Source organism: Notolepis coatsorum (genome assembly GCF_963971535.1).
Source record: "Notolepis coatsorum genome assembly, chromosome: 10".
Taxonomy (NCBI): Eukaryota; Metazoa; Chordata; class Actinopteri; order Aulopiformes; family Paralepididae; genus Notolepis; species Notolepis coatsorum.
The window spans coordinates 89,799,436-89,814,955 of record NC_140174.1 but is presented as its reverse complement, the minus strand read 5'-3'; the positions used below and the strand labels follow the sequence as shown (position 1 = coordinate 89,814,955).

Here is a 15,520-nt window from a genome sequence, read left to right as displayed (position 1 = left end):
TTTCTATTATGTAGAGCCAGGGGTTCTCAAACTTTTCATACCATGACCCCATTTTATTTAGGATTTTTTTTGGTGACCCCACACTTTGAGTGCCAATGACGAGATTTCTCGTTATTTAATCGTTATTTCTTTTATTAGCGATATCCATACATTTTTCATCCATCCATCCAGCCTGACGTTATCATTGGGAATGGCTCTGAGCACGAAAAAGGGCAAATACCGCCACTTACCTCCCGGATGGTAATGCACATCATTGGATTGAGTGGCCATGTGCATCAGAAAAAAAGTCCGTCCAGGGTTTCCCCATCTCTTGCAAGCAGTGTCTGTTACCACATTCACTGGGGAGGCTCGGAGCAGCTTTCGATTATATGTTTCGGACTATAACGTTGGATCAATAAACGCGATCAATATTTGGAATGGCGATCAGGAATTGGATTATTAATCTTTTTGCAGAACATCTGATGTGAGGTAAGGACTCTATTTTACCAGTATTGGGTTAATCAGATGTTTTTTTCATAGCGATCACGTGTGCGTGTATGACGTTAGCGCTGACCAGGTCATGGATAATAGATTGTTCAGCCCGCTTCTCTAGCGTGCATAAGTACACATACTATCGATAATCTAGCGTTTTCATTTGAAAACTATTCATAAATCAGCCGAAAAATGACAACGTGTTTTGTGTATTCCACTAAAGGACTATTATCGCGGAATTTCTCTGAAATTACTAGAACTCTCCGAAACTATACTCTTATTCAAAATGGTATAAAACGGAAATGTACCAATGAAAAAACAATCCGTTTCATACATGTTGACTGCAAGCAAGTCATTGATAAGCAAGGGGTGTTTTAGACCCATAGCCATAATTTAAGATATAGTTTAAGCGTTCGCAAATATCCCCGACCTCCCATTGACTAAAGCGCTGGCACTCAAGGGGTTATCTGGGCAAAGGGGCGTGGCACCCAATGTGTTAATGTATCGCGTAATTTCAACGTGGAATTAAGGAATATCAAACTAAAAGCACACGTTGTTGAACTTGATCATGCATATTTATTAGAACATTTAATTACAGCACTGTTATCAATACACATTTATAAAACGAGGCATATTTAGCCAAAATATGTTGCCAGAACAAAACAAAAAATTACTTTAAAAAAATTTGCCAATGTCACCTTCCCGCGACCCCAAATTTGAGAACTACTGATGTAGACCACTTATTTTAACAAAAGAAATACCACTTACAGCACCTTTTTAATATGGGGAACGACTGCTCTAAAATCTAAATGTCCTTGTGGTGCATTAATGAAGCTATGCCGCACAAAGGTAGAAAATGTGCATGGAAATCACAAGTCATAGTGACCTAGTGTTGTATGCGATATCCACCTGCAGGCACTACCTGAAGTGCTACATCTACGTCTCCCACCTGGAGGCCCTGAACATCCCCTACACCGTGGCGTCTTTCCTCAGCACTCCCAAAGAGGGCTTGGTGAAGGGGCTGTGGAAGAACCACAGTCACGAGCCACAGGTAGCATCACTGAAAGACACTGTGTATTCCTTTAACCCTTTCACTGCCAGACTACAGAAGGTTAACCATTTCACTACCACACTACAAAGGGTTAACCCTTTTGTAACTGAGGGGTACAATTCCCTGACTGTATTAATAAGTATGGTATCATTAAACCACTACTGTCTTATGTACATTACTACTGGCCATACAGTACACAGGTATATCAGATGAACACTTCCACAATGACACGGTTCCACACAAAACTGGGTTATAATAATATTTATTAGCAGCAATGATAGTATATAACAATACTTTACGTAGGGTCGCGCTTATAAGGCGAAAGAATGTGCGTGAGTAAATCAATAACGTAAGTCCATTATCATATTACGCAGGAGATAATGAATACCACCTGTATCTTAGGAATTATATCTATGGTACACTAGTAAGGCAGCGGGAGATACTGGTAGGGTCCCTCCGGTTGTAGGCCAGCAAGGGGAGAGGATTTGTCGGTAACGAAAGTCTGGATCAACGGGGACTCAATAAGCTCCTGCTACGGGAGACGGTACATTACTCCCTTGATCGGCAGACGAAAGCAGCAGCTATTCTCCGGTATGCGGTGCAGCATGGAAGAAAGCTAGCCAGCCTCAGGCGTCTTAGAGGCGGGCTCGACGATGCTCCTCACAGGGTAAATCCCACACAGTTGTGGGTGTAGACGATTCTCCGCTCCATCAGATACAGGACCAAAGCAAATATAATCCAACCGAAAAGGGCTATGTAGTCGTCGGGTAGGTTATCCAGTGTACATAATCCACACGGTCCTCGTCTAGGGCTCCTCGGATGAAGGCGCCAGGTTAAGCTGCCCAGCCTGGATAAGCACACTAGCTGGTGCGAGGAAACGTTGGTGATGCTGGTCACTGTAGAACGGTAGCCGCACGATACACTATACATAAATAGACTATTACTGAATTAATAGAATAGGTCGAACTCGACGGTACAGCGTTAAACTCTGATACTTCAGCTATCAATTCGCACGCGGTCTCAATGCTCTATTTGGGGCCAAACGGGCCCTACTTCACCGCACGTTGTATCATGGGTGAGGCTTCACTTGGGTAACTCGAACTACTTCTGTATTCACCTGCGCCATATTTATACGTTAGGCGAACGTATAAATATCTGGGCCGTTGGGGTCGCGGTGGTCTCTCTGCCGCCTGAAGCGCTCTTGTCGGGCGGGAGGGAGCTTCTCTAATATCCTCTCTACATTAGAGTTAGCGTACAGTTCATAGATCCCCTTTTCCCTTTGGGACTCCAGCATCCCTACCAGGGACTGTACCTTGATAGAGAGGTCATCTAATGCTCTGTTGTCTCTGGCTGGGGGGAGACGGTCAATGTCTCTTATCTCCTGTATCACGTAGTCCCATATACGTCCATAACGTTGGTCGAGGGCTACTAGAGCCGCGGTGTATGGGGTAGTAGAGTTGGAATATGCCAGCGCTATATTGTGCGCTCTGGGCACCTTCAGGTGCTTGAGTAGGATAGCATACTTGTACGTTTCATCCGGTACATCGGACATCATTGTCTCTAAGCACATTCGTAGCTCTGTGTACTGTGCTCTGTTCTCGTGTGTGAAGTCCGGGAACGTCGGTGTGCCAAGGTACGATGCCATGGATGGCTGGCACATCGGTGAGCGTTGGGGGAGAGGCCTCCTGGGCGAGTCTCCCCGTGCGTGTCGTCTTGGGCTGGTACTTGGTGGGTACCGAAGGTCGGGTACCCAGGTGCTGTTCCTCGGTGCTGACGGTGCGTCAAACTCACCCGTGAGTTGAGTCGGGGTTTGTAGCGCAGTGCCTCGGGGCTGACGTCTGGGCTGTACTGGACCTCCTGGTCCAGAGTACGTTGCTGCTGGTCGGGGCTGTACTGGGCCTCCTGGTCCAGAGTACGTTGCTGCTGGTCGGCTTGACATTCCTCCTCTTCCTCCTCCTCTTCCTCTGCTAGGTCCTGGAGTCTTCTGTTCAGTCTCTCGGCGTGGTCCGGTTCTTCCCGGTTGCTGGGTCTCGTATGGACCGGCCGGGGAGGGGGTTCGGAGACGTGGACAGGATCCTCCTGTTGGCGGGGTCCCGGGTCGCTTGGTCGGGTAGGGGAATGTGTCCTAGACCCTTGTCGTGACGATCTCCGGGAGCTCCGTGCGGAGTGAGGGGGTGTCGCCATGGCAATCAATTTGTCCATCAGCTGCGCCTGTAGCCGGTCGCGCTCTGCCTCGCGCTGGGCATGGGCGGCTTCGCGCACTGCTTCGCGCTGGGCATTGGCGGCGGCGCACTGTGCATCGGCGCGGCTTCTTTCAATGTTCTCTTCCGTCTGAAGGCATCTGGTCTCCAGTCTTATGCAGTCGTCTTCACTCCTTTGTTGCGCCTGGAAGCGCTCTCGCTCGGTTGCAGAATGCTCGCGTTCACTGAGGGCTTGCGCTTGGAGTTGCGCGTGAAGGCGCTCTCGTTGGTCTGCAGCTCGTTCGCGCTCGGTGGAGGCTGCCAGGGTGGCGATGAGTGCCTGCGCCAGCATCTTGTCCGCTTCGCTGGGGGAAGACACAGGCGGAGGTGATCGGCTTCTGGTAGTGCTCGTTGGAGATCCGTTCTCCTGTCACGCTCCGAGGAGATCCATCTCCTGGGTGTGCGTCTCTTCTGGTAGTGGGTCGGGTTCCGTCCCTGGAGGGCTTTCTTTATCCTGGAGCTCTCCGGGGACTACCTCGTTGGCGTCGGCGGGGGGTAAAGTCATGTCAGGTCCCTCCTGGTCCCCCCCGTGAGCTTGGTCAGTTACGTTAGAACCCACTAGGGTCTCTACTGGCGGGGTCGCCTGGTCGGTAGGGTTTGACATACTTTTACTATCCGCTTTATTTATTTTATCCGTACTTAACTTCTTTATAAAGCTAGGTAGTAGACTGTCAGCGTAGTCCTCTAGGGAAAGAGGTGGCTGCTGTCTGCGCTGCGGGCGATCTAGTTTAGGAGAACCGTTTGTGGAGTGTTCATCATCGGCCATGTTAATATTAATATTATATTAATATTACGCTAATTACCCTCCGGCTCGAAGGACCAATTGTAACTGAGGGGTACAATTCCCTGACTGTATTAATAAGTATGGTATCATTAAACCACTACTGTCTTATGTACATTACTACTGGCCATACAGTACACAGGTATATCAGATGAACACTTCCACAATGACACGGTTCCACACAAAACTGGGTTATAATAATATTTATTAGCAGCAATGATAGTATATAACAATACTTTACGTAGGGTCGCGCTTATAAGGCGAAATAATGTGCGTGAGTAAATCAATAACGTAAGTCCATTATCATATTACGCAGGAGATAATGAATACCACCTGTATCTTAGGAATTATATCTATGGTACACTAGTAAGGCAGCGGGAGATACTGGTAGGGTCCCTCCGGTTGTAGGCCAGCAAGGGGAGAGGATTTGTCGGTAACGAAAGTCTGGATCAACGGGGACTCAATAAGCTCCTGCTACGGGAGACGGTACATTACTCCCTTGATCGGCAGCGAAAGCAGCAGCTATTCTCCGGTATGCGGTGCAGCATGGAAGAAAGCTAGCCAGCCTCAGGCGTCTTAGAGGCGGGCTCGACGATGCTCCTCACAGGGTAAATCCCACACAGTTGTGGGTGTAGACGATTCTCCGCTCCATCAGATACAGGACCAAAGCAAATATAATCCAGCCGAAAAGGGCTATGTAGTCGTCGGGTAGGTTATCCAGTGTACATAATCCACACGGTCCTCGTCTAGGGCTCCTCGGATGAAGGCGCCAGGTTAAGCTGCCCAGCCTGGATAAGCACACTAGCTGGTGCGAGGAAACGTTGGTGATGCTGGTCACTGTAGAACGGTAGCCGCACGATACACTATACATAAATAGACTATTACTGAATTAATAGAATAGGTCGAACTCGACGGTACAGCGTTAAACTCTGATACTTCAGCTATCAATTCGCACGCGGTCTCAATGCTCTATTTGGGGCCAAACGGGCCCTACTTCACCGCACGTTGTATCGTGGGTGAGGCTTCACTTGGGTAACTCGAACTACTTCTGTATTCACCTGCGCCATATTTATACGTTAGGCGAACAAACTAGTACCAGCCTTATTCCTGTCTCGTATTCTTGCGCAGAGCCGTTCATGTGCAGGCATGTCTTTGGCGGTGACTTTGAACTAGACCTTGGGGGTATGGCAGTGGCGCCTAAGGGACCGCTGTCCAATAGGAGAACGAAATATTATGGTCTGTACTAGGTTAAAGGGATATTCCGTGTATATGTACAAAGAATACACAAGGGATATCAGACGATATACAAATATTATGCAATATATATCAATCAGTAAATATATATATTCGGTTTAATCTGATCCTTCGTAACACCTTTCATTGCCACACTACAGAAGGTTAACCTTTCACTACAGAAGGTTAACCCTTTCATTGCCACACTACAGAAGGTTCCTCAGCTGCACAGCCGTAGAGAGGAAGGCGCTCCAGAGGGTCGTCAACTCGGCCCAGAAGATCATCGGCTGCCCCCTCCCCTCACTGGAGGGACTATACAACTCCCGCTGCCTCAAAAAAGCAGTAAAAATACTGAAGGACCCACACCACCCGGGCAACAAGCACCTCGTGCGGCTGCGCTCGGGCAGGCGTTTCAGCATCATGCCCACCCGGACTAACAGACTGAAGTTTAGTTTTTATCCCAGTGCCATATGTGCACTAAACTCAGCTAAATTTTAAAACAGCAGTCTCCTTGCACCCCCCCCCCCCCCACGCACACGCACACACACACACAACATTAAGAGATAGTGCAATTATATATATTTTATACCCCCCTGTTTTATTAATGTTATTTATGCCCCACCCTGTTTTTATATTTAACACTGTGTTTAGGACTGTTTTTATTCTTATTTTACTAGCACCTAGGGTTGCATTTTTTTATTTCGTTGTAACAACTGTAACAATGACAATAAAGATCTATTCTTATTCTATTCTAACATTTCACTACCAGACTACAGAAGGTTAGTGTGGTAGTGAAAGGGTTAGAGTAGGCTTCCCAGTTCTTTGATTCAACTCCACGGTTTTGCTGCCAGGTTTGAGGTTCTAAACCCTCCAGGTATGTCTGTGGGTAGGTGTAGACAGATGCTGATGTACCCTGTACCCTGTGCAGGCTGTGCGCCTGGTGGCTGACCTGTGCCTGGAGTACCAGGTGTTCGACCCCCAGCTGTGGAACGGGTTACTGCAGAAGCTGCTGAGCTTTAACATGGTGAGTGCTGTCTAGAAATGGAAACTTAAAGGAACACGCCAACATTTTGGGAAATTAGCTTACCAACTTCTCCAGAGAGAGACCAGAAGATGGATACCAGTTTCCTCTCTGTGCGTTCAGTAGAAAATCTATCTGGCTGCACGTCAGCCTAGCTTAGCACAATGAATGGAAGCAGACAGTGCCGGTTAGCCTAGGGCCTAGGCATTGTCCAACTAACACCCCTCCCAAAAGGCTAACCGGCCATGTCCGCTTCCATTCATTGTGCTAAGCTAAGCTAACATGCAGCCAGATAGCTTTCTACTGAACGCACAGAGAAAACTGGTATCTATCTTCTTGTGTCTCTTACAACAAATTGACCAGATCTGCTTTTATTTTTCAAAGTAATGAATCTGACACATCAAACACCAAAGCAAACTCGTACCATTGAATCAGAATTGTCTGTTTTATCTAAATCTGCACAGCAATACCGGTAGTTTGTTTATACTTCAGAAGAATATTTGGAAGTCAATGAGGAGCCCGACACAAATCAAATAAAATGTATTTGTAAGGCCCGACAACACACGTTAATGTCCCCATGGGCCGGACATGTCTTCTTTAAACAAGTCGAGAAGAAACATCACAATAAATTAACACTTTGATCGGCATGGTTAAATTCATAATTTCCATCCCTCGCCAGCTCTATTTGTCTATGGAGAAGTTCCCCTTCTTTGCAGGGCTATAACTTTTTAAATTGTATTGCTAAATTGACATTATTATGGCCCATTCAATGTCCTATATCTATTGTTCAGGGTGTAGCAACGTTATACTTTCATTCACATATTCATACTAAAATACGGTCTAAAGTATAAGTATATTTTTATCGTTTTCTGCAGCTTTCTCCAGAACTTGATTTATAGCCCTAAATGCATTATATTGATGATCAAATACAGTTTGGTAGGAATCTGTGCGAGATAAAAAATGTCAACTGGATGTGCTTCTAGGAGTTACTACGTATGATCTGATGTTGATCGGATGGGCGGGGGGTCGTTTATAATTCCGTGGGCAACGTTATATCATTCATCTAGTGTGGGTGATATGATCATCAGAGCAGTTAGTAAAGAACACGTTGATAAATAACGCTGGATCTTACCGTATCTTCCTCGCGCCGTTGGGCGATGAGCGTGGAGCAGAGATATTCCTATTATGGGATGTATAAATACCCGATCCATTTCCAGGTTGTATAATAGTATATATGTCCAAATCATGTTGTTTATCGAGTTATTTGCACCGATCGGTGTTCACTTTGTCAAGATGGAGTCCCTCTAACGATAGCGAGTGCCCGGATGAAATATGGGTGAGCACCACTTCATCCACAGATCACTTCCTGTTGGGCGATCTGCCGATCGGCCACCAGATGGCGCTCTTGAACCGTTAGAGAGTTGAGTGGAGCTCAGCAGTATATCTCAGGTCCCCGGGGGAGAAATATGATTTCGATCACAGATTTTTGAAATATTGATATCAAAGACGTGTTACGGCGTCTTCGGCAGAATGAGCATGGCGGGGAATGACAAGTTTCGGCGTCTCCGGCGATTAAAGTGTTAAGAACAAAACAAAAAACACCATGAAATCCAAAATAAAATGTAAAATAAATAAATGCAACACTCCCAGACATACCCCACACGAAGGTAAGGAAAAACTCACTAAAAACCTAGCAATAGGAAAAAAGCACCACAGGCAATGTGGAGGGGAGAAACCTTAGAAGGGCTGTTCAAGGGGGCATCTCCCTTGACAGCAGACGACAGAGACAGCAGCTGTCGCTAGTTTACTAGTAATAATAATAAACTTTATTTGTATAGCACCTTTCATACAAAAATTGCAGCTCAAAGTGCTTCACAACAGAAAAAAAGACAGGCATCAGACAATCATATAAAATCACGGTGTTTCACATTAGGATCTAACATCCCAATAGGCCACCTTGTTTATGGTTTGATTCCGTTTTAAAAATAGACAATAATAAAAATAGTAAGATAGAATAGACCGAATACAATTCTGCAATAGTGCAGTGCAATAAGTAGTAGAATAGAATAGACGTGAAATGAGGACAAAGTGCAGACATATAAAATCAAATTTTTTTACAGTGCAATAAAATAGTTCTGGATGACTGTTTAAAGTTTAAAGTCGTCTTTACATTCTCTGTTTAGTAAACCTGACAGTCTTCCCTCCTATTTGATACCCACTTTGACCCTTTGAACCTCTCATTCAGGGCAAACCTCCCTCTCAGGGCGCAGTTCCCCCTCTCGGGGCGCAGTTCTAGGCCTGGGGCCCCTACACAGTTTAAAAGCCTGACAGTCTTTCTTGCTTGATACCCACACCGTTTAATATCTGACAGTTTAGAACATGTAATAAAAAAGTAAAATTATGCAGCAGTGCAATAAAAAGTACAATGGAATGGACGGAGTAAAATGATGCAAAGTGCAGTACAATAAAATAGTTCTGAATAAAAGAGTCAAATAGAATGGACAGAGTAAAATAGTGCAATCTACAGTACAATCAGCAGCGGAGTGTATAAAAAGGTTATGGTGAAGAGGTAGGTTTGTAGCTTATTTTTGAAAATATTAAGAGCTCTAGCTTCCCTAATGTCCATAGGTAACTTTGGTGCATTATTTGCAAAGGCTGCATCCCCGATTCTCTTTAGGCTGTGGCTTGGAACCTTCAATAGACCAGTAGTAGATTATCGCAATGTTCTAGAAGGCGCATAGTTGACCAGAGCATTTGCAATGTAGCTTGGTCCTATTACATTTAGTGCTTGCTTTGTATATAAGGAGGAGGACCTTGAAATCGATTCTAAATGTTACCGGAAGCCAGTGTAGGGTAGCTAATACTGGACTGATGTGGTCTCTCCTCTTGGTTCTAGTTAGTAGCCTAGCTGCCGAGTTTTGAATGAGTTGTAGTCGTTCTGTGTTTTTTTTTGGGGGGGTGGCCACCAGTGAGTAGTGCATTACAGTAGTCAAGTCGGCTTGAGATAAAGGCATGGGTCAGTTTTTCCGTGTATTTTTTATTTCTAAACGGCCGTACCTTTGTCACCTTGTTGATGTGTGATTTAAAGCTTAGGTCTGAGTCTATTATAACACCAAGACTTGTAACTTCGTGTTTGATCCAAGGAGTAAGTTGCCCCATATTGCTCTGTAACATTTCTCTTTTTGTTATAGGACCGACTAGTAGGATTTCAGTTTTGTCCTCATTTAATTTTAGGAAGTTGTTCATCATCCATTTGTTTATTGCTAAGAGACAGACGGAAATGGAGTTAATAGCTGTGTGATCATTTGGTTCAGCGGAGATGTACAATTGTGTCATCTGCGTAACTATGGAAACATACAGACCTCGGGGGGGGGGGGGGGGTCGGGGGGGGTGCCTGAGGCATTTATCAGCCTAGCGGCTGAGGGGAAGAAGCTCAGTCTGTGACGAGCTTTCACAGCCTTTGGGATCCTCAGCCTTCTCCCAGAGGGGAGCAGGGTGAAGAGGCTGTGACCGGGGTGGGAGGGGTCGGCCATGATCTTCCTCGCCCTCTTCAGCGCCCTGGAGTCGTGCATTGAGGATGGACTCAATGATGGCCGTGTAGAATTGGGCCATCATGGTCCTCGGCAGTTTGTATTTCAGTCAGAAAGACCAACTAACTTTTCTAGACTATGTATTAGGATATCATGGTCGATCATGTCAAACGCTGCGCTTAGATCTAATGGGACGAGAATTGAGACTTTGTTTGCATCCAAGTTTATTCTGAGGTCACTAATTATTTTAGTAAGAGCAGTTTCAGTGCTATGGTGCGTTCTGAAGCCTGATTGAAATTCCTCCATGATGTTGTTTTCTTTGACAAAGGAGTTTATTTGTATTGAGACTATTTTTTCAATGGGAGGTTGGATATCGGCCTATAGTCATAGGCGGCGGGTATGTGAGGCCAGGGTAGGCAATGCCTACCCAGACCAGTCGGCGCATTATTATAGGCAGCCTATGGCTACGATATTGTGTGTGTGTGGGCTGCTGCAGCCCGGTGATGACAATACGCAAGGGTCGGCCGACCGAGGTGTCAATGGGTAGGTGTGGTTAGGGCTGCCGCGGTATTGATTTTTTCCTTACCGCACAAATTTGCGAAGCTATTCAAACCACTGCGGTAACAGAAAATATAGTAGTCTATTCTTTATAGCATATAGCCTGCCTCTAGTCTAAATGTCTATCTTTAGAGGATGACTTTGCAGCATGAATATTGTTTGGGATTCGGCAAGCACGCATTCGTTATTGAAAGTGAAACACAGACAACATAGGCTACTGAACAGTGAACACTGTTTATTGACTCTTGCAGTGAGGTACAACGTGAGGCTCACTCGAGGTAGACGGTGGACAAGTCTGTTGAGGAGCTGAGGCGCGCACCTCTCTCCCCTTCCCGTCGACCAAGAGTGAATACCTGTAGTCCCCAGGGCTCTGTCCCGACCGGTGTCCGGATCCCCCCCGAAAGGATGGGTGAGCCGCGGCCGGGGAAGACCGGGCGAGCCCGACTTAACGAGAACCATAAAACCTGAGCGCGGTGTGGCTCCGGCCCTTCGCGCGCCGCCGCGGTTCCCAACTCCCCTCTCCCTCACGGGGAGAGGCGGGGGGGGATTCGAAGTCTTCCCTCTGGTCGTGCGCCGTTCACTCGGTGTCGCAGGCAGGGGTGGTAGCGCCCGGCGGTTACCCCCCCCCCCCGACCCTTTCTTCTTCTTATTATTATTATAAAAAACATATGCGGTATTCAGCTTAACTCTGCGGTGGGCGTAATGTAACAGCGATACCGCGGCAGCTCTAGGTGTGTTGTCCGTTTAACATTCCAGACGGCCTGGCCGTGTGGCAATAAAAGGAACTTGAACTTGACTGCAGGCAGTAACCAATCACGCGCGCCGCATCATCAAACCGATGTCTGGTCTTCAAAATCCTCCATGGGCTTATAGCCGCCCCCACCCACCCCCACTTCAAAACATGGTTAAGAAATGACTACACATGTGAACATAGCCCTGCAGAACTCTAACACCATATGCTTGCCTGTACCTAATATGTAGAATTATTGTTTGTTTGTACATTGTCTGTACATGTCTGATGTAATTATTTAGCATTTATATATAAATAATATATGTGGGCAGCCCCAGTCGCAGAATTATTATATAGGCAGCCTAGGCTACGATATTGTGTGCGTGCGTGTGTGTGTGGGGGGGGGCTGGGGTCGGCCGACCGAGGTGTCAATGGGTAGGTGTGGTGACCGTTTAACATTCCAGACCGCAGGCAGTACCAATCACGCCGCACCCGTTTGTATAAACATCTGCATTCGAATTTCCACCCGCCAGTTCTTTGCAGATAACACTTTGATTGCCGGAAAACGCTTTTTCACGTCATTCAGAGCCATGCTAAAGGTGCCGAGGACGCCGTAACTCGTCTTTGATATCAATATTTCAAAAATCTGTGATCGAAATCATATTTTCTTTCCGGAGCCCTGAGATTTAAGGTAATAAACACAGTCGAAATTTTGATTCTCAACTGGAAATGATCACCAGCATGTTTTTTTTTTTTTTTTTTTACAAAAAGTCAGTAAATGTAATTTTTTTTACAAAGAAAAGTAAAAAAAAGAAAAAACGTTTTACAGTAAAAAAGTTAAAAATAACTAAATAATTAAATTGTGGGATATTCAATATACATATATACAGTACACATATGACTAGAGTGCCTGAGGCGTATCCAAAAAAAATATTGCACCTGTCAAACTGTAACGCCTTTTGACAGGTGTTACCTGTGTATACGTGGCATGGGGGTCTAGCTGCGGTCCTGGGGGTCTGCACGGCATGAACCTGAGGGGCTGGATCAGGATCACTGTCGGTCTTCCAGGGCGTCTGATCTCCTGCCTGGGCTGGACGTCTTGGCCTGGCCTGGGTTGTCCTGCGTCGGACTGGAGCAGGCTGCTCATCATGTCTGCACATAAATGGCACACACATTGTACATATAAAACACTGCTCATACAACACACACACACTGTATATACACTCAATATTCCATTCTGTATATATTGCGTACAAAGTCTGCAAACCTAGTAATAATAAAAAAGCAATAAACATCCATAATAAGTCTCTCACCTGTCTTGGTTAGCCCTCCTTCCATGTCTCACTGAACTGGTTGAAGGCAGGGCTTCTGCTCCTTCTGCTCCTTGCTCCTCCTCACTGTAGATATTCAACATTCAATTAGGACTCTCTTGATGCACACTTATCATGTACACTTATCCTGTACATGTGCATTCATCATGTGCACTTATCATGTGAAAGCCTTTGCCTTTCCCAACAAGTCTGACTAAAACAAAAGCAATCAAAGTCCAAAATAAGTGTCTTTACCTTTCATTGTTGTTTGATTGATTGATTGATTGAAAACTGTATTAACAGATTGCAGAATGGGTACAGTACAGTACAGCTCAATACATACAATTGTTAAAGGATAACTCCACTATTTTGGGAAATTAGCTTATTTAACATCTTCCCTGGAGTTAGACAAGAAGATGCATACCTTTTTTGTCTCTGTGCGTGCATTTTAGCTTTGGGAATAGATGCTCCGTTAGCATAGCTTAGCTTCATCACTGGAAGTGAGGCAGGACAGTAGCCTTACAGTGCCTTACAGTGTATTGCAAGGTCTGACATTGACCAAACTTGATATGCATGACCTTGGTGGGCTCTAGGTCAACTCCTGAAAAGGGGGTCAATGTCAGACCTTGCAATCAAAAGTTAGGGGCGCACTGAAATTATGGCAAGGGTTATTAGCCCCCTAACTTTTGATTGCAAAGTCTGACATTGACCCCCTTTTCAGGAGTTCACTGTACAACTGTACATTGGAATATTGACAAGACCATACTTGGTAATTTATTGTACATTGGAGGGGGTTGTGTTAGGACATTTACAGGGGCCAGTTTCGAATTGCAGTCTCCCGTAGGTGTTTTTTGAGAGTGTTTTTGAAAGTGGGTAGTGATTCACATTCCTTTACAGCTTTGGGTAGGGCGTTCCACATTGATGTGGCATAATTGCGAAACGTGTTTAGTCCCTTGTTTGAGCCGAATCTGGGTTTAACATGATTTGTGGAGCTCCCTCTGGTGTTGTGATCGTGGTATTCACTGACCTTTGGGAAGTATTTTGACATGTACATGGGTACCTTGGTCGTGTAGTGTATCTTGTAGACCAGGCCCATTGCAAGTTGCTGTACTCTGTCGTCTACTCTAAGCCATCCTAGGTTGTCAAAGTGGGCAGGGGTGAGGTGGGTTCTAGGAGTAAGGTCAAGCAGTAGTCTGACCAGTTTGTTTTGAGATGTTTGTAATTTAGTGGGGCGGCATAGCTAACCTATTGTTCAATTTGTGATAAAAGCACCAAATTTGGTACATATTTAGCTTAATATATTTAGAAAATATATGGATATTGGGGCATTGCAGATTGGCATTCTGGTGACCATGGTAACCATTTCCAAAAATGGCTGCCAGCAATTACTGGCATAGAACACTTTGGCCACCAAAGCTATTGTTTCCATGTTTTTAACACTACAAATAGTATTTACATACAACTTAAAGTGAAGAACATGTTTTATTAATATTTTTTTATTTCATAATTTCATAATTATTATATAAAAAATGTATTTACAAATTTTTATTAAAAAAACGATTTAAATTTTTTTTAAACTATTTACAAAACCGTATCAAACATTTTCCCCTAACCTAACAACAAACAATGACGCGACACTGGAAGATAGGAGGCGGCATGAATATATACAGAACCAATTAGGAAGACAAGAAACAGCTGGGCCTGGAGGCTAGGATATAAGAACACTAACACAATGAATACATGAGGAGTGGACTAGAGCAATATTACAAGGACAGAAATAATACAACAAGACAAGGACACTAGACTAACAGGCAGGGATAATAGAGACACATAATAATAGGCAGCAAGGTCTTGAGCAAGGCAGGGATTAAACATTGTGATAGAATGAAAATGAACGATGACAACAACAGATTGTCCAGAACGGCGTAGTACCGCCGATGAGCACACGATGGTGCCAGAGGATAAATGTCCAAAAAGTTCAGATCCTGACAGTTTCCGAAGGGGAGGCTCCCAGACGACCCACACGATCGACCCGGGACAGGCAGGGCGAAGGGCCGAGACCCCGGAAAAAACTGGGGACGAGGACACGGAAAACAGGAGCCGAGGGGACAAAAGATTTGGCGTAGCGGTTGGTCCTATTTGGTGGGACGTCATAACGGCGGCCAGAAGGCAACAGTGAAAACCGCTGAGACAGAGCATGGAAGGGTTGATTAGTGATGCTCGTCCCCTTCTTGACCACCTGGTCCGTCCAGAGAGAACATAGGTCTCTCTGTTTTACTCCAATTATTTTGGAGCACACTTTCACTATGTACTGTAGGCTGTTCCTATCTTTAATAGACAGGCCACTGAACCAGCAGATAAAAGAAAAAGTTAGGAGGCTTTCAATAAAAGAACTATAAAAAGTGCTTAGGATCTTCGCACTAACATAATGGGGACCAGCCACGAGTTAACTCGGGTTTCGGTGCCATGCGTTGTGGACCAGAGCCACGAGTTAACTCGTGGCAAGTTGTTATTGTTTTATTCCATATTAATCACCGTATCAACATCCCCGATCGACTCTGCAGATCTACCCGCATATCTGATTTCCGCAACATG

The 15,520-nt window shown here is 45.3% G+C and overlaps 1 protein-coding gene across 4 annotated transcripts in view; it reads left to right on the top strand.

Annotated features, from left to right (window-relative positions):
* kntc1 (kinetochore associated 1) overlaps window positions 1-15,520 on the top strand; it is a 193,764-nt gene that overhangs the window by 152,111 nt on the left and 26,133 nt on the right. For all 4 annotated transcript variants that reach the window (XM_084323934.1, XM_084323935.1, XM_084323933.1 and 1 more), the window contains 2 exons: window positions 1,387-1,522; window positions 6,705-6,800. In XM_084323934.1, the coding sequence (XP_084180060.1) occupies window positions 1,387-1,522; window positions 6,705-6,800 (232 nt within the window). The remainder of the gene's footprint in view (window positions 1-1,386; window positions 1,523-6,704; window positions 6,801-15,520) is intronic.